At 34.4% G+C, this 20,852-nt stretch overlaps 2 protein-coding genes across 2 annotated transcripts in view; one reads left to right on the top strand and one right to left on the bottom strand.

Annotated features, from left to right (window-relative positions):
• The window catches only part of LIPC (lipase C, hepatic type), a 43,426-nt gene extending 41,844 nt beyond the window's left edge, over positions 1–1,582 (top strand). Inside the window, exon 10 of the mRNA XM_003209418.4 lies at positions 430–1,582. Within this exon, the coding sequence (XP_003209466.2) occupies positions 430–535 (106 nt within the window). The 3' untranslated portion in view covers positions 536–1,582. The remainder of the gene's footprint in view (positions 1–429) is intronic.
• A 2,322-nt stretch (positions 1,583–3,904) lies between these two features.
• ADAM10 (ADAM metallopeptidase domain 10) overlaps positions 3,905–20,852 on the bottom strand; it is a 42,411-nt gene continuing 25,463 nt past the window's right edge. The window contains exons 5-16 of the mRNA XM_085233886.1: positions 20,062–20,165; positions 18,537–18,686; positions 17,259–17,351; positions 16,547–16,730; positions 14,271–14,434; positions 12,563–12,746; positions 11,228–11,378; positions 9,359–9,542; positions 8,128–8,236; positions 7,599–7,819; positions 6,632–6,758; positions 3,905–6,179 (exon numbers count right to left, since the gene is read on the bottom strand). Of these exons, the coding sequence (XP_085090012.1) occupies positions 6,085–6,179; positions 6,632–6,758; positions 7,599–7,819; positions 8,128–8,236; positions 9,359–9,542; positions 11,228–11,378; positions 12,563–12,746; positions 14,271–14,434; positions 16,547–16,730; positions 17,259–17,351; positions 18,537–18,686; positions 20,062–20,165 (1,766 nt within the window). The 3' untranslated portion in view covers positions 3,905–6,084. The remainder of the gene's footprint in view (positions 6,180–6,631; positions 6,759–7,598; positions 7,820–8,127; positions 8,237–9,358; positions 9,543–11,227; positions 11,379–12,562; positions 12,747–14,270; positions 14,435–16,546; positions 16,731–17,258; positions 17,352–18,536; positions 18,687–20,061; positions 20,166–20,852) is intronic.

The following is a 20,852-nucleotide window of genomic DNA, read 5'->3' as shown; positions in this document are numbered from 1 at the left end:
CAAAACAAATTTAACTGTGTAGTACAAGGCAAATTGGAGAGCTGTTTAAAAAAAAAAAAAAAAAAAGATTTTGTACCTTGAGAAAAAAAGTTCCTCTCCAATAGTCCTGTATCATTAACATAGAACAAGCCAATTGCTACTGATATACTATTTAGGATAAACTAGAAAAAGGGTAAATGGTGTGGGGAGTTCAGGTGGTATTTTCAAGTATCTAACAATATTTAGAAGCTTTTTTGCTGTAAGAAGAAGCAGAAGTTTCTGTTAGTATTTTAAAGAATAATATGCTCTGTTTTCTTTCTGTGCAATCTGGGATGTCACAGGAAGGTAAGTACAGGAAATATAAAGACAATGAATTTAGAGAGCCATTTCTTATACAGATGGCATCCCTTAAAAGTATTATTCTGGTTACACGCTTTGTTTTCTTCCTAGAATGACATTTTGCTCTCAAAGTATTGACAACATCCACCTTTATGCAGCCCAAGAGAAAACATTTGTGAGATGTGAAGATCGATTCCGGCAACAAGAAAGAAAGTGAGCAAGAAGAAAAACCAACTAATAAGCAAAATATATAAAAAATAGCACACATCTAGTAAGATGTTTTAAAAATACATAGCTATACTAAGCACAAATTTAAAAATTCTGATAGTTTCAGAAGTGATGAAAGAATACAAAAAAAAATGTAAATTCTATGATGTAATGGTAAACTGAAAGGCACTTTGCTGATATGCAAGCCTACTCTCAGTGATCAATGAGCAACTTTATTGACAGCAACTGTTAGTTTTAAATTAGTTGAAGTCTGAAATAATGCTTGCTGGAAATCAAAATGTTACTATTTGAAATAATCACTGATACATATGTTTGCAAGAAGGAGTTTCATTTCCAATTAAATACTTTGACACATCAATAGCGACTATCCATCACATATTTCCTAAATTACTTCATAGTGAAAATGGAGTTCAACAGTAAACATACCCTGAGATAGGTAACACTGTCAACAGAAAGTCTGAATTTCTGACTTGATGACTTTAAAACTAGAAAACATCTCAATGTATAGAATGCTTGAGCTATTCCTTATAACTATATGGCAAGGGAAATAACTACATCATCCAAAAAAGCTATGTCTTATTGGAAAATGCTTTGCCACTTGTTTTAGTGTACTAATTTAAATTAATAGTGATTTAATAATGCTTAACGTACTACTCACAACTGTGGCACAAAGAAGTTCTGTTAACTTTCACGTGAAAATCATATTTACTTGTTCGTGTAACACTTGAAATTTTTACATTTTAAATTGCTGTATAGCAAATATTACTATCATTTTAAACTGCATTAATAACTGAAAATGGTAAAACTTTTGCCCTCAGTGCATATAAATAAATTTAAAGAATTCAAACATACAAAATTCTATTGTTTTCTATATTGGGATACATTACATTGGGATAAATAAACACTGTCATCTCAGATCAGTCGTGTTTTATTCTTACAGGAAAGCATAAGTAAAATAAGTAGAAGTAAGTAGAAAATATTTCATTTGTCACTGAATAACTGTAAGTACAATAATCATTAAAAATTATGTTTCTATGACTATTCTGAATGTATTTGTTTTAAATGTTCTCTAAATTTGAAAACAGTCACAAGAGCTGATATCATACCAAGATAGGAGGAAAGAAAATTTGGAATCAAAATAATTAGGTGTTACCAGAATTAAAGTGAGAATGATTTAAAAAGCTTAAGGAATGAGCAGAGCAGAACCAGCAATCCTGCAGGCAGTGAACAATCACCAAACAGTGAATGCAGTCAACTTTGCTGATCATGCGGAATAGTAACTCCTAGCTTTTAAAAGCTGTTTTTGGTAGCTAACATCCACGTAAGTAAACAGGTATAATCAATACAGAAAAAGGAAGGCTGAAATAAAGACCTCATAAAAACCACTTAGGCTGGTGAGACAGCTTCACAGCTTCTGATGAGAGTTCTATGATGTAAAACACACATATTCTCACAGCCTTTTAAGTCATGGCTTTCCTGTAGCAACACACCCGAACACACTTGACACATTTTAGACAGTAAAATTAGCTCTTAATAGCACTACTATTTACGTGCTAAGAAGGTTGATACCGGGATCTTATATGTAGAAAGAAGTTTAAAAGCATTAGTCCAGGAAAAGCGGGTGCAAAAGTCAAAGATGTCTACAGTGTGCTGAAGCCCAAAGAACAGCGATACTGCAGCTTGGGGACTTCTCAGTTCTCTGGGGAAAAAACATCTTTCAGTTCAGATGTAAACAAGGAGGTATCTCCTCAGGTAACACACCTTGAAAACTCTTCTTCAGTTGAACAGAAAAATTAAGAGAACATTCAGTATTTAAGCTCTTGAAGATACAAATAGATTTATTCTGATATCATTTGTCACAAATTAGATGTTCTGTGCCAAGTAAATCCTTTGTTTCTGATAGCTGTTAGATTAATTTCTGTTTTAAAAATAAAGCCTATGTGGCAGCATACACCAACTGCTTGGCAATGCCAGAAGAAAATACCGAGGTCATACCTATGATTCCAAGTAGCTACAGCAGTGCCTCACATTGTGCTCAAACCGTTGCTAGATCACTCCAGATAACTGAACCAAGACCCTGAAAGCCTCACAAGTCTGCTCCTGTCAGAGGAAGCACAGTTTAGAGTAACATAAGGACTGCTGAGCCTTTAATCACCTGTGTTATAATGAGCCACCAATGTAAAATCTGAGGTAAAGCCTGTGCTTTGTTCTCTCCTGCCTTCCCCAAAAGCAATATTGGAACATTAATCAAAAGCCAAACTACATTGCTGATTTCTGATCTGGTTTAGATAAAACGAAATTTCATGGTATAAGGGATGTGATGGCCTTCTCTCATTCCTACCATTCTGACTACCCATGTTTCTACAGCCAACAGTGATGCTCCATGAACAAAACATTAAGAAATATGCTCAAGTGAATAGCTATAACAAGGAATGATTAGGTCAAACATTAGTTAAAAAACAGCTATTTGTGTACTCATTGTTTTCCCCTAAACACATTTAAAAATACATGCAATGTGTTTTATATGCTTAGGCATTATTCTACCACTTCGGCGTGAATTCCCAGAAGTGTAAACACAAAAACTGCCAGATCTATTAGGTAACCATGATGCTGGTATGCAGAAGGGATCTACTCCAACTGATTACGTTATTATTATCTTTTGCTCTAGCAGTGCTACTTATCTATAAAGGGAAACACTCAAAAATATCACAGGGAAAGCAAGTACTGTGAGAAAGGAACTCTGAATGTGCTTTTATTACATCAAAGCATGTCCCGCTCAGTTAGGGAAACAGATGCCTAAGCAGACATTCTCAACAAACATCCCTGAGAGGAAAGACTAGCTGGAGAAGCTGGCATTTAAAAGCAATCTTATCACTTAAATCAACTTTAAAATGTAAAAGAAAACAGAGACACTGCTTGGAAGCTTGAAAACACCTTGCAAAAAGCAGATTTGATCCCTCTCAAAGTCTAATCCATTAATTGTGCACTCAGATTATTCCATGTTAATTGGGGTATTCCCCTTCAAAAATAAATTTATTTTACAATCATTTGCTAGCTATAATTCCAGGCTTGAATAACCCAAGAGTAACTAGTTACTATTTCAAAGGTGAAAAAGAGATAACTTTAAATCACTTGCATGATTGCAGCAATGAAAACAGACATTTTTAGAGATTTTCCTTAAAAAACACAATATTGACTCTTGCATTTAACCATGAGATGTGAATAGAGATGCACCTGGAGAGTATACAGACAGTGCAATCGCTTCTGAGTGCAACTGCCCATTTACAGCAAAAGCAAAAAAAGTCTGCATATTCCTTTTTGCCTTCAGGGTTTAAAAAGTAAATGGATCTTCAAAAGCTGATTTCATCAAGTCTATTTATTAATGCATTTCAAGTTTCAAAAAACCTTACATATCTTTGCACAATACTTCATTTTTATTTTTATTTTTTTGCAATTTTAGTAAAAACTTCCAAAGTGAACAAAAAAAGATACTGTATAAAACACAGTGGACATGAAATTGACAGTAGTATTCCATTGCCTTGAACTTTCTTTTTGATTTACCACATCTTGACTTGCAGTGGAGAGTTCAGTGCACATTTCTCTTTTCAGAAAACATTTAACTTAGACTCAAAATAAAATAGGGCAGCGTTTGTCTGCCGAAATCCTACCACAGGATAACATTACAGGCAAAAAATTTACATGTTCCAAAGTCTACCACACTCAAGAAGTTACTAAGAACTCTTGCTGAAGAAAAGTCACCATTTTAGAAATGCAAACCCACTTCCAATCTTTGCACAGTCTTAAAACAAATGTATTTAAAATGATTTAAAAGCAACTACATACACTTCTATCTAGTTAAGATCATTTAGAATTATTTATATAGTCTATTGGACCAGGGTTTCATGTACAAAATTTGTCTCTAAACCATGTACAAAAAGCTGTATTTTGAAAAAATCACCACATACTGTACAAGTTTACAAGGAAGAGATCCCATTATATTCAGTAATATTTTTGGCCTTGCTGGCTTGCGTCACATTATGAGAATGATTGTGTAAACCTTATACTCTTAAGAAACGAAAAAAAAAAAAAAAAAAAAACAAAACAAACAAAGGAAGCCTGTCCATCCTTAGTAAATTTTCTCCTAAGCAAAGCCAGGAAAATCATAGCCATTTACGCCTCTAATTAGCTCGGTGCTTTTGGAAAACAAGCAATAAATATCAAAAGCTTAAACAGCTTGTAATGCCCCCCTTTCATCTCCTGCATAGCAGTAAGCACCTTAAGAAATCTTTTGTTTTCACTTTTAAAAATGCCAATTATTTACATTCGTAATAAAAACTTTGGAATGGGACATTGTGCTGTTGAACTTCACTACTGTTAGAAAATGTCTGGGAAAGTTGGTAGTCCTAACTACAGTTTTAACTCTGCCACAATAAGCTGGGCAAATCACTACTTTAGTGGTTATCAACCAACAGCATCTTGCTGAAAAGTTACTCAAATATCTGATAAATTAAAAAAGAAAACAAACCACTGCTTCTATTTCTTTCCTCATTCCTCAGAATCACGAACTCATCACAATGAAGGAATATTGAACATCCCAAATAAACTGGTTGCAATTTTTAAAACAAGTTGAAAAACAGGCAGAACTTTCTACTAAAGCATGAAAAATTTTCATCTAACTATTCGTTATTTAACTGAATAATCAGACAAATTAAAAACATTTATGCTGAGCTACAAGACATCAGACGTTATATAAAAAATTTGAAACATTCTGGTATTTGCAAAGTTTGCACAACACCTGCTGTATCTCTAAAGATCATTCAATCTTGTATGCTATGTCTTAGCAGCTGTTTGATAAAAGATAAAATGAGTGCTTGAAACAACTTTGATCATGATAAAAAGTTTGATTCAAAATTGCTGTGTAAAGCATCACAGGATCCTTGACCATTACACACCATCATCCTCTGTTATCCTGAGTATGTCAATTAAACAGTAATTTCTTCATTAATAGCGGAAAAGTTTTATAATACAAAGAAACATCCATATTGCAATTCTCTTGTTTACAATTGCACACAAGTACGGGTGTACGTTAGAAATACATGTCTGCATATAACAAGGTATATACATTGGCAAGTCATGTCTCCAATGCTGAGGTGGTCTAGCTTCCTAGCCTTGTCTGGCAGTTGAAAAATATATATTTTTTCAATTCTTGAATAAAAGTTTTACTACAGCCATATTTGCCTGCAAGTGAAGAAAATGCAGCAATGAAGAGCACAGGAGGGAGAAAGAATCATGATGCTCTAGGATTTTGTGCCACTAAATTAAAAGTATGCAAGAAAAATGTTTTTCTTCTTTTTAAGCTGGAAGATTCACTCATCAAAAAATTCACCATTCCCACTTGTTTTGAGGGCAAATCATGCTTTTTTTTTTTTTTTCTTCAATTGTTGAAAGTTAGACTGGGGACAATGATTTATTAGGTTTTTCTTTGGAGTGAGTTTTCCCATTGTAGGCACTAGGAAGAACCAAGGCAAAAAGCTGCAGTCAATGTCTCATATGTCCCATCTGATAGCTCTCTCGGGGCCTTTGTCGCTGTGGCGGCTGAGCAGTTTGTGGCGGTCTCCTCCTTTTTAAAGTGCCTGTTTCAAAGAAAGGCACATTATTAAAACAAGTGCAAAAGAAAAGACTTCCAGAAAAGTTGCCCAGCCAATAAAAGATAAATATAACGACTTTTTTGAAAAACTTCAGACTTAGAACTGCGGCGTTTTAAATACATAATTAAACACATACAGTACTTATAGAGTACTTTTTCTAATCTCAGCAGTAGTCCTTAAACAGTCCAATTCTTATGATACGTAGTATGGAATACAAAATGAAAGGAAGTCTGAGACAGAAAGCTTTTTCAAAGTCTTTCTTTTGATATGCATATTATTTTATAGGGAAATAAGGAAAGACTTCTATTTTTATCAATTGTTCCCATGGCATGAATTCCATTTCAAGTTTTGTAGCACCAGGCAATAGATTATAGACTGGGACACCAGAAATTCTCCCTTCAGAAAAAAAATAGAGGATAAAATATTTATCTGCTTACCTGGAAGTGGTTTATGAGGAGGCAACTTTGGATTACTGCTTGGAGTATGAACACTGCATATCTTAATGAAACCAGCCATTAACATGATCAGGGCAATTCCCATAAGCAATACTGCCCACCAATGAGCCTAAAAACATTAAAAAAAAAGTTTGGCTTTTTTTTTTTAATCTTTGCATTCAAGGGAGGCATGCATAGACTTGAATACACACTGTGTATGGCTTTCTATTGCATTTTAAAAGTCATCCAAAAACTAACTGGAAACATCACTTAAACTCTAATGTTTGAAAGGAAAACTGATTCAAAGTACTTACACACACACACACACACACAACAAAAAAACTTCTGAAGATTCATAATATCATCAGAAGAGTATTTGAAACACTTGCACTACAATACAGTTACATAAGCCTAGAACTCAAAAACTTACACAAAATTGACTGTAAATTTTATAATACGTTTCTTTGTAGCTTCCCCCACCAGTCTATTACTACTGAAGCATGAGCTAATGTAATAGAAGTAAGAATTACTGGAGGTCAATATACTCACTTCCTTAAAAGAAAGCAAAACATTCAAATATTAAGAGTTAAAACATGAAAACACAACAAGTTGAAATAATAACATTAACATGAAAATGTAATGGTATGAATCATAGAATCACCAAGGTTGGAAAAGACCTAAAAGATCATCCAGTCCAGCCGTTCACCTATTACCAATAGCTCCCACTAAACCATGTCCCTCAACACAACATCCAGTCAATTGAAGTGTCAACACGAGCTACTTTCTAATTCCCTTCCTTGCATTGACTCTGTCTGTCAAGACATTTGCTGCAGTCAAGGTGCTTATAGAAATATTAGGGAAAACAATGACTGATGATACTTCAAAGAGTGCTGAAGTACTGAATGTGCTACTTACCAGCTGCAAACACTGATTAACAACAATATTAGAACAGTAAAATAAAAATACTTACCACAATCCATTCTGCAATATTTTCATATAGCTCAGGATTAAAAATTGCTTTCTTTAACCGAGCTAGAGGGCCATCAGCATCTACTAGCCGACATCTCATAAACACATCACAGTAGCCTCTGAAATCATTACAAGGAGATCCTGGTTGCAACGTAATAGTTTTACGAGCAAAGTGTTTCTCCCACCGGCTGGAACCCGTACTTGCACAAGTATCCGGGTCCACTGAAAAGTGAATACAAATCAGATCAATTCTAATTGTTATCGTATTAAAACATATGTGCATGAATATGGTAGCACTTCATTGTTTAAGACATCTATTTTTAATAAATTTCAAGTTAATATTATCTGCAAAATAACAAAATGCATTGTGTATTTTCTAAAAAAAAAAAAAAAAAGCACGAAATACAATGTCCACCTGAAATTAAAAAAAAAGTATGATCTCAAGTTAAGAAAAACTATTAAAAAAACTGTCACAAAATTCCTCCTATCTACTGGTAAATTCATGCTTACACAATCCAGACAAATCTTACTTTTTCTCATGCAGCAGACATGACACAATTCTCTATCGTCCTTGCCATCTGAGCTAGCACATGTACATTCCTCCAGGTCATACTTCTCACAGATAGAGCCAGTACATTGCTGTTGGAGACAAAAACCAATTTCACCTTTAAACACACTGTCATTATACTGAAATATACACTGAAATATTAGGTTTTAATAGCTGAAAGCATAACTGCCAACTTAGAAAGATGCTAAAAAATAGAATAAATAGTTTGAATTTTTTCCAAAGCGTGTATAATAAAAAATGACAATAACTATTCAATTTCAGTGCTACAAGCTTATCTGAGAATTTTTAAGGGTGATAGACTTTTTTTTTTTAAATAAAAACTAAAACGTTATCTTATTTTAGTGAACTCTGCAAAAGCTTCACAGCACTGGAACAAATTGCAATTCACACTGAAATACAATTACTCACAATCATAATTAGAAAAATAAATCAAAAGCATATCTTCAAAAATAGCTTCTCTCAGAAAATGACAGTGGCTGAAAGACTCCGTTTTTAAATCCACTGTAGGATGAATCTTCAAATTCAAATACAAAAGCCTCTGTTTATTACAAATTTGCATAAAAATCAAGTACCTGCATAAGACTATTTCTCTAGCTTCACAGTTTTTTTTTTTTTAGCTAAATAAGTTATAAACTTATTTCATTAAAAACCAGACTGTAAAAACGGCAAGCTAGAGCAACATCAGTTACAGCTCTTACAGGGAGGACTTCTGCTTATTCTCATTTCAAGTAAATGTAGATCAGCTTACGAAAGACTTTTAACTGTTTTTAATAGCAATCATCACAGACTGTATCGCCTAGGAAACTACAGGTGGTTCAGCATAATTTCATATCCCTGCACACAGGAGGAGGAACTGCATGTTTACCAAGTTCAGCATGTACAGTAGCATAACAAAAGCAACAAAATTACTAGAGCAAGACTCAAGAGAAGTACAAAAGTGTAGCTGGGAAGTAAGATGCATTTTCATACACCTGATTTTCACAACAAACTTTAAATTGAACCTTCTCAAGTTCTACAGCTAACCTGATGCTTGTTAGCATCTTAATCTCTTGACTGAAAACTGCAAGTACAATATTTCTATTGAAAGGTGATTATCACGCTGTTCTTCATTAAGTATGGAAATTTTATCACTTCATAGCATGCTGCTTTGCAATAAACAACTGCAGAGTTGCACGTAGTCACAAGAAACATACCCCTTTTATGCAAACTTGTGTACGCCTGTTGCATTCTGTGAAGTTTTGTTTAGGCTGGGAGGCTGGACAGAGAGCACTGAAACCATTACACATTCCCTCCCTCGCACAGTCCGAATCATTTCGGCACTTGTCAGTCTTCAGTTTGAAGTTACACTGCGCAGTACAGCAAGGGCCTTGACTAGGGCTAGAAAAAAGGAGGAAATATGAATATAAAGGAAGAAGTACAAACATTTCCAGAAGAAATACTCATCTTGAAACCTTCTCAAGCACTAGGCACATTTCTCATCTGTGCCAAGTAAAATGTAAATTGAAAGTCGTTTTTCCTCCCTTGAGGTAACAAGGTGTTTATCAGTCACTGGAGCAATTCAACTATTTGTAACATGTTAGAAAAATACTACAAGTGCATCTTATGTTAAAATAAATACAGACCAACAGCATTTCAAGGTTTATATATACAAAATATTAAATCAGCAAGCTAAAAAATTAGTTCAGGAATAAAACTGACCAGCTTCACAGTATCAGTTTCATTAAAATAGGCAAGTCAAGATTTCTCTCTCTGACTTAACATCCATAAGAAGTCTTCTAACTTTCTGCACAAAAGACCATTTACATTCTCTAAACAAGAGAAGGGGACAGATAAGGAGAGCTTATATCAGAAATCAGTCAGTTTACATACAAAATTTTCCAAAGGAACCATATAGCTGCACTTACTGATCATTACATTTAGGCTCCTTTTTGGCACAGACATGAAGGCAGCTGAGCCTCTTACAGTGAGGTACAGCAGAGCATCATCCCAGTATGTGTGACACAATCACAGGAAACAGCCACTGCTTCCTGAAGCTGTACTGAAGTACATACGTCAGCACTTCACTATCAGCATGATATAAAACAAAATCTCAGAAACCAATGATAAGTCAAAACAATGGAAGGCTTTTCCTTTCTCTCCCACAGAAATGACAAAAATTTGTAAGGAGAAAAAAAAGGCATGCAAAGTCACTGCAACCACAGGTTCATAGAAAGTGATCCTTCTACCACATCTACAGAATCAAATGCATCTTCACAGCAGATGCTACTTCTAATTCCACTCACAAGAGGATAAGGATAATTTGGCAGAAAAGTTTAATTAGAACAAAACCATGTATCTTATATCAAAAAGTTGAGCTGTTTTAGAGTTTTAACAATAACTATACTTGGCTAACCAGATGTTAAAATTTATGCTGTCTCTAGAGAGGTACAAAAGTTCATCCATTTCATGTGAAAAAAATCCACTCATGTTTTTAGATGAAGCAAAAACGTAACATATGTTTTAAGTTATGTAACAATGAGGCACAACTAGTCTTATACTACACCACAGCATTCAAGTCCTTAAAACCTGCTGTTATAAGTCATTGCGCATAGAACACTGTCAAGATACTAGAAGGTTTACAAATATAATTTGTAGGACAGGTATAAAAAGATAAAAACAACCAGTAATTTATATTCTTAAAACATCATCTAGTTAGGCAATACTGTAGAAATGGCACCAAGACAGACCTAATATCAGAATATCCTTGTATTATTATTTGGGCAACTAATGCTTTTTTGTACCCTACTATGAAAACAGCACCTCGGCCTTGTTTTTTCCAAAACATACAGCTTTTGCAGACTTCTGCACAACAAATTTCAGACAAAGATTATCAAATTTTAACACATTTGTCTGCACTTCTCTATTCATAAACCTAGTATGTCACTGAAAAGTCATCTGAATAACAAGATAAGCAAGCTACAGTGTAGCACCAAGAACTGCACACCATACTTGTGCTGATAAACTTCTCACTCCTGTATAAAGTATTTTATTTACAAGTATACTATAACAAATAAGTACAATACCTGCAGAATTTGCCTGGTTTTAACTTGCATTTTTTATCATCTGATTGGTTTGCGTCATAACAGCATTCATCTTTACACTGGTCGCTGTACCCACAATCACACTGCTCTCCTTCTTCTACCAGTCCATTACCACAGATAGGTTGACCAGACTCTGAAAAACACCAGTACATTTTTGTAAAAAGCAGTACCAAGAATGCACAAATAAGGAAACATTGACTTGCAACAGCATTCAGCTAAGGGAGACTGAAAGCACCTCTTCATGCTGGACTTCATACAGACTAGTAAATCAACCTGCACTACTTGCTCACTGCTCAGATCAGTCATTCATACAATTTAAGCTTCTTGGTATAAAAAGTTTCTTCTGATAACAATGGGAGTTTCTTGTACAGATAAGAAGTCTACAGTGCTAAGAACAAGTTTTATGCTAAGCCTGCAGTGCAACAGGATCTTTTCCCTTTCATAGTGTCTGACAACCTTAAAGAAAAAGCTGATGGTATTGGGATGAAATACTTCACTCCTAGTCCCAAAGCTACTTGCTGTACAATCTCACAAAACTTCCAAGAGATCACACACAGACTTCAGAGAGAAGATAGCTACAAAGTTATTACATCAAGTTCACAGAACAGAGAGGCTGCAGCCTTTAACATTTCTTTAGCATTTGACCACGATGTTCCCAGAACAACAACAACAATCAGGAAACGGACAAAGTAGGAAGGCATCTCTGGAGACAGTATTGTCCAATATTCCACTCAGAGCAAGGTCAAATGCAGTAGGTTCCCAAGGGCTTTGTCCAGACAGATTGGAGTACCTGTAAGGACAGACTCTACAGCCCCCTGGGCAACCAGCTCCAGTGTTCAATCACCCTCACAGTAAAAGCAACATAAAACCATGCACATACAAAAAACAAACCATCACATTAAAACATGGAAAATCCTGTTTATATTTGTGTCATTTTCTCCTGCCCTTTCATTGGGTGCCACTAAGAAAAGTCTGGATCTGTTTCCTTTACTCCCTGTTACCTATCCTGTTAGCATCCCTCACAGCCTTTTTTTCTCCAGATAAAGTCTCCAGGCTCTCAGCCTCTCCTCACATGTCATATGCTTCAATCTCTTAATCATCTTCGTGGACCTTTGCTGGATTGTCTCCAGTACATCCACATCTTTCATGTACTGGGGAGTTCAGAACTTGACACAAGACTCAAATTCACACACATCTCAAATTCAACTGAATCTTCCAGTAAAGTGAATAGCAAAACAAAAAGCATTAAAACAAATTCTGATTAAACTTAATATTAACAACTTATCTGTTCTGCTTTCAGGATGACTATGTACATACCAACAAAGCAGTTATTTCTCTTTTTCTCAAGAACTTGGCTGATATTTCGAATACTACAGAGTGAGAACTTGTTGTTATTAAGTTTATCCCCAGATGTTGCTCTTGCATACATGATATAATTCCCATTTTCTTTCTGTCCCAAGTTCTTGGACTCCCCTGGAGTGCACTCCATTCCAGAATCATGCTGAAAAACAAAAAATTTAAAGTGTTTCTATTAAGACAGCTCTCCCTTCTTGTTTTTCTGTATACGCATGAGACATCTGGGTTTGGTAGCTTTACAAAACTGAAATTTTGGCTTTGTTAATCATAAAACACTTCTTTATTCCTTACAGCTTCTCAGAGCATAAGGAAAACAAAGTTTACATTGACAACTTACATTGACAACAAGCATCTAGTTTTTCAAGCTAATTTACTTGAATTCTTGAGAACATATACCGAAAATTCGTGTCCTAGAACGAACACTGACAAAAAAAAATTCCATCTTCTAAAGAGACTGATTTATGATCATAAAAAGGTGAAGAACTAGGTGGAAGAAAAGCTGAAGGAGATAACTGAAACGCAGTCCATCTTTTTTCTTGGTTTGAGGAAGGAGCAAAGAGCAACTTTAGAGCAGAAGTCTGTTTCTGTCTTTCAATGACAAGTCTAATATCCAGTATGATGTATCACAGATTGGCACACTAGCCTTTACACTGACAAAAAAATGAACTGTGAAGAGTAAGATGAAGTTCAATGCTGTTCTGACACACACAACTTTCCAGGAATATAATTTATGTTTCCAAAAGTAGTAGGTGAACACTGCATTTAACACACTCGTGAGAATCAATTATTACAGTTTGGAACAATCAAACGTTCACTTTTACATGTTTTCTTGAATCAAAAAGAACTCAGAGAAATTGAAAGAACCACCTTCAAAGCTAGTCCAAGAGATATTTCACTCAGTGAGACTAGTTTTTCAGTTTCACATGCTCATATTTTCAACTGTAATTGCAACATTTGTTCGTACTCAAAGCAGTTGTGTTAGGGATTTTTCTCAAGGCACATGAAGTATTCATATGCAAGAATCTGCTTCTGAGGAACTCATTTCTGTCATTTTAGTTTCATTTTACTTTCCAGAGAAGAAAACTTACATAAATAAGCTTTAAGAAAAACTAAAAACAGCCCACCCAATTATTTTCATTTCCAGCAAAGCCAAAAAAGCCTCATGCTTTTGGTTTGCAAATTTAACTATCTAAACTTCCAGAAGGAAGAATTTTGTTATAAAATGTCATTGTAGGTATCTCAATACTCTTCACATTTTTCTTCTTTTTAGGTAATAATCTAAGTATAAATAAGTGAATGAGAAAAGGAGACAATTTTGTTTTCTTGTTGAATAAAGCATCATCTTAATTCTGCATTGATTCTTCCTCTGCTGGAGTATAAAACAAAATATATCTAAAGGATTTAGGTGACCATAGTCTCCAGTAAAAAACAAAGTTTTAGGAAAAAGTAATCGTTTCTTTATAAGACGCTGAACTAGTAGAAACAATCCACAAAATCAACCCTTGCACCAATACTGCAAAATAGAAAGAAGACTTACTTCTGCAACTTGCTTTTTGTACACAACAGCCATGCACTCATGATATTTTACTTATTAATTAGTGGTAAAAATTCACTCAGAAGCGATGCATTTCAAAGTGATTGAAAGCAGCAGATCAATAGTAATACTCACAGGTGAGCCAAAGTTATGTCCAACCTCATGAGCAAAAGTGATGTGCGAAACCTTGGGAGGAACATGAGAGCCGTAGTTCTGAACAGTGATGATTCCAGTGTTCAAAGACTTCTTCTTACCATCAGAATACAGTTTGCTCTTTTCACATATTCCACCAGAGCTCCCTGTATTTAGGCAAAAGTATAAAAACCACTCTAGAAAAGAAGCACTGTCACTTTCATCTGATACTTGGAATAAGAAACAGCTTGCTACCTCAATGGATCCTCACAAACGAGGAGTAGGTCTGCGTAATTAATACTAATCCAAACTTTGAAAGGAGATTAAGTTTATCCGTGCTAATGCTCTCAGCACTGAATGATTTCATTCACACAAGAAATTAGATTTTTTAGAATAGCTATTAAGCAAGATCTATTTTGGGCTTTTCAGTGCATGTACAAGTCCTGATTTTATCATAGCTGTAGAACCTGACAAGTAGTAGGCAATGTCCAACACAGGTAGACTCAATCTACATCTCATTTGGATTTTACTAAGTAAAAAAAAAAAAAACAAATTAGAAAATGTACAGTACAGTCATGGAAGATCTGTCGCAGCAAAAACATCTACTAAAAAAATGCCTAAGATTAACAACATGTCCTTGTCAGCAAAAGTGATTCCTTCTCTTCACTGTAAAATCTAAAGCTGAAAATGATTTTGATGTGTGAGTTAATCAGACTTGTTTAGAAGGTCAATATTCAAGGGCATCACACTTTATTTTGAGAAGTCTTGAAATTATTACTCAACTTCAAACTTTTATGTAACTGAGGTTTGTTCTGAGATACTGTGAGCATTCTAAAATTCAGCTGTTCTACTCCTAAAAAACAGTGTCAAGGAAACATTCCCCAGGAATTCCCTTGCCTTCTGATGTAAAATTTTATTTTTGTGAAATATCCCATTTAACCTAAGTCAGTACATGTATTAAGAATGAAAATCTGAAAATCTCTCAAAGCAACTTGCTTTTTTTGCCAGTTAAATCTTCTTTTTGGAAAAAGGGCTTATGGAACTCATACTCCAATTCACCCAATGCTTGTCTATTGTATACACTAAATTAATCATCATAAACCCAGTTTCCTATTTACCCAGGTAATTTGTGTATCATGCATCCTATGGTTCTTCCACAATCACTAGAATCACTGCTCACGTGTTCTCTTAACATACTTACTCCACTATGAATACTTCATGAATGCTCATATGAGCATTTTACTCTCCTAAAATGAAAAACAGATGTCACAGCACAAAACTTTCTCACACAAATCCAGTACTCTCTAGCTAACCTGAAGAAAGTACAGCAGCAGAAAAAGGAAGGTTATAATTTAAACCCTTAGTGAGGTGTTGCTATAATGTTTCTTCCACCATTACTCAAATTCCATTTACAGCTCTTCAGAATGTTCTCATGGAAGCATCCAGACTCCTGCAAAGTCTCATAGACCTGTTATTTCTCTTCTTCAGTAACTGCTATGCAATCAAGAATTAAGCTATAGAAAAAGACTGATCGTTCTCAATTTTTGTGGAAGTTGACACAATTTTAAATTTGTGCTGAGCTATAATTAAAGAATTTTTATTTCTTTGAATTGAAAAGAGTAACAACTTTTAAACATACTGATTTATAAAACTAATACGTCCTAGGAAAACATCAAGATGCTGCATACATGAAAATCATTGTTTTATATATAGTTTTTAACATAGCAAGAGATACTAAGACCCAAAATACATGACTAGATTGAAACTACGAGCAGCAGATCAAGAACATCTACACAATTATTCTGTTAACTCCCAGAACAAAATATCCCTGGTTTTACTTATGTATCAAAAATATTTCCAGTATTACTTAGAAACCTAAAGTTTCTGCAGGGTTATTCTACTAGAAAATGAAAACTGCATAGTTCTGAGCTCTCTCTCTGCATGCAGCAGGAATGCTTCTGCCTCCTTTGTCACTTTACTGGTCATTTGTACCTGTCATAAATAAAAAGCCACCCAATGTCACCTCTGTCAGCTGAAAGAAATATGCTCTTCCTTATTGCTGAGGTATTGCTCATCAGGAAGACAACAAGACTAACTGAAGTGAGATATCCTGCTTCTATTATAAAAAAAAACAACAACATATGAAACCAAAATTGTGAAACGTTGGTTACGAAAAGTCTGCTTCTAGTCAGCTTATGTGAAAGTTCCTACTTTTCTTCTTTGAACCTACCTACAGTGCTTCCTTAATATCACAGTGTTGAAGGTTTGGATTCAATTACCTGAAGGGGCTCCAACCCAAGCCAGACCAAGGACTCCATCATCAAAATCACGGTCTGTAAATACATAGGCCAAGCAATAATCATCATGATTCTGTTCTGAGTTCAGTTCCAGAAACTTTTCCACACCAATGTTAGGAAATCTGAAGGGGTTTGAAGAGTCCTTCTCATCTACAGTTGTGTTAATCTAAAAGTAAATTGAAACAAACTGTTATAAGTGATTCATTTTAATTGGATTTGTAAGTATCAGCCAAGAGACTTATTGCTGTCAATACCTTGTTACGTTACAGTTGAAGATGTTGCTGAAGATTTACAGGTAAAGACATATTACAATTCCAGTGTTTGGAAAAACAAGTTCTAAAAGTAAAGAATTAAATTTGTCTAGTAAATCCTCCTTATTCGTTTTTCCATTTTATCAATACTGCAAGTTTATAATTATCCTCTGATTATTTTATATGTATATATACATAAATAAAACATTTATATGAAACGAAGGAAGTTGATTTGGTATGAGTTGACTGCACCTTCACAGTGACATAGCATGCTTTTGACAAGGCACACCAAAATCAAATGAAGTTGCAAGTCATTAGCGAACGAAGACACCCAATATTAAATACTGACAGTAAACAGTAACAGGTGAACAGACCTGAAAACACAACAGGTCTTTTTAACACCCAATGCAGTTGAAGCTGCAAGTATTTCCAGTATTACTTACTCTTATTCGCTTCACCATAAAGCTGATGTTACGGATTCCTGAGAAATCTGTTGAGCGGTAAATTGTGTCAATTGCTTTAACATGGCTGGATATCTGTCAAACAAAACAAAACACCTGTAGTTCAAAGATCTATGCAGTACACCATAGATCATCTTAAACAACAACTGCACAGCCTATACTTTGTTATATATACGCATTATTACACAATGTAAGTCCTAACAGGCCTTTTAAAAGTAAACACTAATGGCAAACATTGTACATACGAGGTTATGAAGTGATTTATTTCCTGTTAACACAACAGGTGGAAGCAAAATCTTTAGCAGTCATTTATTTTTACATAATTATATTAACTAGAAATTCAGACAACTATTTGTGATACTCTTTCAGCTCATTGTTACTATAAATGGTATTATAATTAAAATTGTATTCAAAGCATTGTACTTTCTTTTTTTGGGAGGAAAAAAATTTTTGAGCATTGTTCTTTTATTTCTGGTAGAAAAACAGATCTGAAAAAAAAAAAAACCTTATCAATTACCTTTTCCAATAGAATAGAAACACTAACTCACTGAGCTCCTGATCTTGAAGGTGACTTCAGAGCTTTGGAAAACATGACTCAACTCAATTAAGATGTATAGTGTGATGAACATACAGTGCAAGACAGATTTGTAAATAGCAGTGCAATTTTCTATTTCAAGAGAAGTATAATTAAGGAGATACATATATTTTTTAGCAATAATGGTGAACAAAAAATGTTTTCCAATTATTGCTATATTGACAAATGAAAAGCATCTGCCTTTAGTTACCACTGCTTTTCTGACCTTCCATTATGTGAGACACTACACGAACAGAACTCAGTGCTATGAACTCACAGTAGTCTGAGCTAAAATTTCAAACAGAAGACTACATGAGTGTTAACAGAGAAGCCTGGCAGGCTGTCAAACAGAACAAAAGTCTTCAGGAGGTATTTGTCTAAGTAAGAGAGGAGAGAAAAGAAGTAAAAATATAAAATAAAATCAGACAAGCCTTGTTTAGGTTATTCAACAAACAGCATTTGTAATTATTAACAAAAGGAAGCATAAGTGTCTGTGGCCTTTTTCACCAGCATACTGAGTACTTTTAGAGAAACAATGCGTCAGTAATGCCAGAGTGCCTGTAACAAAGACAGGGTGACTGAACAAATGAAACTTAATTGCGTATGTTACTGCGCTCATTTAATTAAAATTAGTCAGAAATAATCAAAATAAAAGCTGATTGTTTAAACAAAGGGCTTAGAAATACCTGTGCAATTACAGCTTCCCTTGTTCCATAGTGCTTATAGAACAGATGATCGGTCTGAATATATAGCTGACAAGTATTTTTTTCAGCTTGAGTGGCACGTTTTTTTCTTAAAAGCTGAGGACCATTGCTGTCAGGCTGTTCAGAAGGCTTCTGCATACACATGGGAAACAAATACATTCATTTGTAGATCTAATAGATGATCTTAGCATAGCAATAATTTCTTTTCTAAACACACACTACTAACATGAACAATGAGATTTTCATTAGTTTTCTTTGACTTACAATGCTTCATGAAAGTTGATTTAAATTGAGTATACACTATAGATAGTCTTCAGGTACATCATCTGTCTTAATGACAACTCAGCCAAATCCTTCCAAGCATTTTGGATTTATTACAAAAGGCAGTCACTTTGAAATACATTTTTCTCATCCATGTGATCTTGCAAACTTTTCTTTCTCATAATTCTTTTTGAAGATGAAAAAACTGTTTATAGATTAAAAAAATATTGCCGTGGGATTTAAATGCATCCTCACTAACACAGGTTACTTCATATTGTCATTAACTTGGTTACGTCAGCAGAAGTACAAAGTCAAAATAAAGCCCATTACTTAGAGCTGTATGTGCTAACACCTGTGTTATGGCATTTGCTGGTCTGATAACACACTATAAAATTTTTAAAAGGACGTTTCTGGGAAAGCACATTACTTATACTAGCACTGAGCTGCATCACAGTGTCGATTATGTCTTCAACATCTGAAGTTACAATTTAAATATACTTGAAATTGCTGATGCTATTTTACTAACCGTAGAGCATCATTATGTTAGCATATCTTGAACATCACAAAATGATGGTAAAAGTTCAAAACGTTCAGAATACAGTTAAAACTAAAATGAACTCAATTTAGTGTTGGAAACTGTTGAAAAAATCCCCAATTTCTGACAAGTGGCGCAACACTGAAGGCAAATATAAAACTAAGACTTTAAAAAGATAAGCAAGATGCTTCTATAAACCACTGACCTCCTATAACAGGCAACCTGCAGCATACTTGAACCCCTTCAAACTTGCACTTGCAAACTGCTGCTAAGACCCTCCTACTCGTATCAGCTTTGTTTATCACTGGAAGCACTCATATTACAAGAGTAGCCCACAAAAAACACGAAAATTCCTGCTCCTCAAGGACAAACATACTAATTTCAGATCAAGTCATCTTGAAACTTCCTTCTCAACTGCAATTCCTCTTCACAAGCTTAACTAAAAAAAATCCATCTGAAATTGTCTAAAAAATCTGAGACCACATGGGATTCAACAAGATGAGGAGCTAGCACATCAGAGCAGCAGAAGCAGTAAGAAAAAGAACTGGAAACATTATTTTAAGAAACAACTAGAATATTTCAGGTTAGACATTTTCGTGTAGTTGTTCCTTGCAACACAGAGACCAAAACTAGGAAAGAAATCAAGTAAAGAAACAGGAAATTATTACACTAATTTCCAATCAGTATAATTGATTATAGCCTGTGTAGTACCTCTGTTGTTGGTTCTTCTATACCAGTCATCTGGTACTTCTGCATTCTTTCAAATACTGAATGATCTGCACATCCTCCTTGTGGTCCATATTTATGAGGATATTCTACAAAGAGGAAAGCCAGGCTGAGGTTTCAAACTCATATGCAAAAAAAAATATGTCAAAATATAAAATATAAAATATAAAAAAAATATAAATAATAGAATAAATATAGCTTTATCACAGCAACTTTTTCAGTTTGTATCTAATAAGCTCACATAGTTTCTGAAGGAAGCATTCTAAGATTTAAGCAGCAGCCTTTTTCCATTCATTGTTTTGACTAAGATAAAGCCTAACAAACCAAAAATACTATGACTGCTTCTTAAAATTGTTTTCTTATAGATATCAAAAGAAAATAGGAGTGAGCAATGTATTAATGTAAGAACAATAGTTATTATTCGGGCATCGTTACAGACTTGCTTGAACCAATAGCAAGACTAAGGAAATGGAACTCAATGGTAAATTATTATTTGAGATCAAATATATCAAAGATGGTTTGGATAAGACAAGGTTAGTTTTATTTTATCAATATATAATCCAGCTCTAAATTTCACACTTCAATCATTAAAATGTGAGGAAAATGAAACAGATTTGAGTACTGTATCCTTGTCATGCTGTTAAAGGCACTGGAGTTCTGTTAAAAAAAATTCAATATAGGTTTATAGTAAAAAGAATTGAAAGACTGTATTCATTAGACCCAATGATAACCTTGAAAGTACAAATTAGTTAACAAATAAAGTATTCTCCCAATCT

This window comes from Meleagris gallopavo, chromosome 12, assembly GCF_905368555.1.
Source record: "Meleagris gallopavo chromosome 12, MGAL_WU_HG_1.1, whole genome shotgun sequence".
Classification (NCBI taxonomy): domain Eukaryota; kingdom Metazoa; phylum Chordata; class Aves; order Galliformes; family Phasianidae; genus Meleagris; species Meleagris gallopavo.
This window is presented reverse-complemented; position numbering and strand designations above follow the sequence as displayed.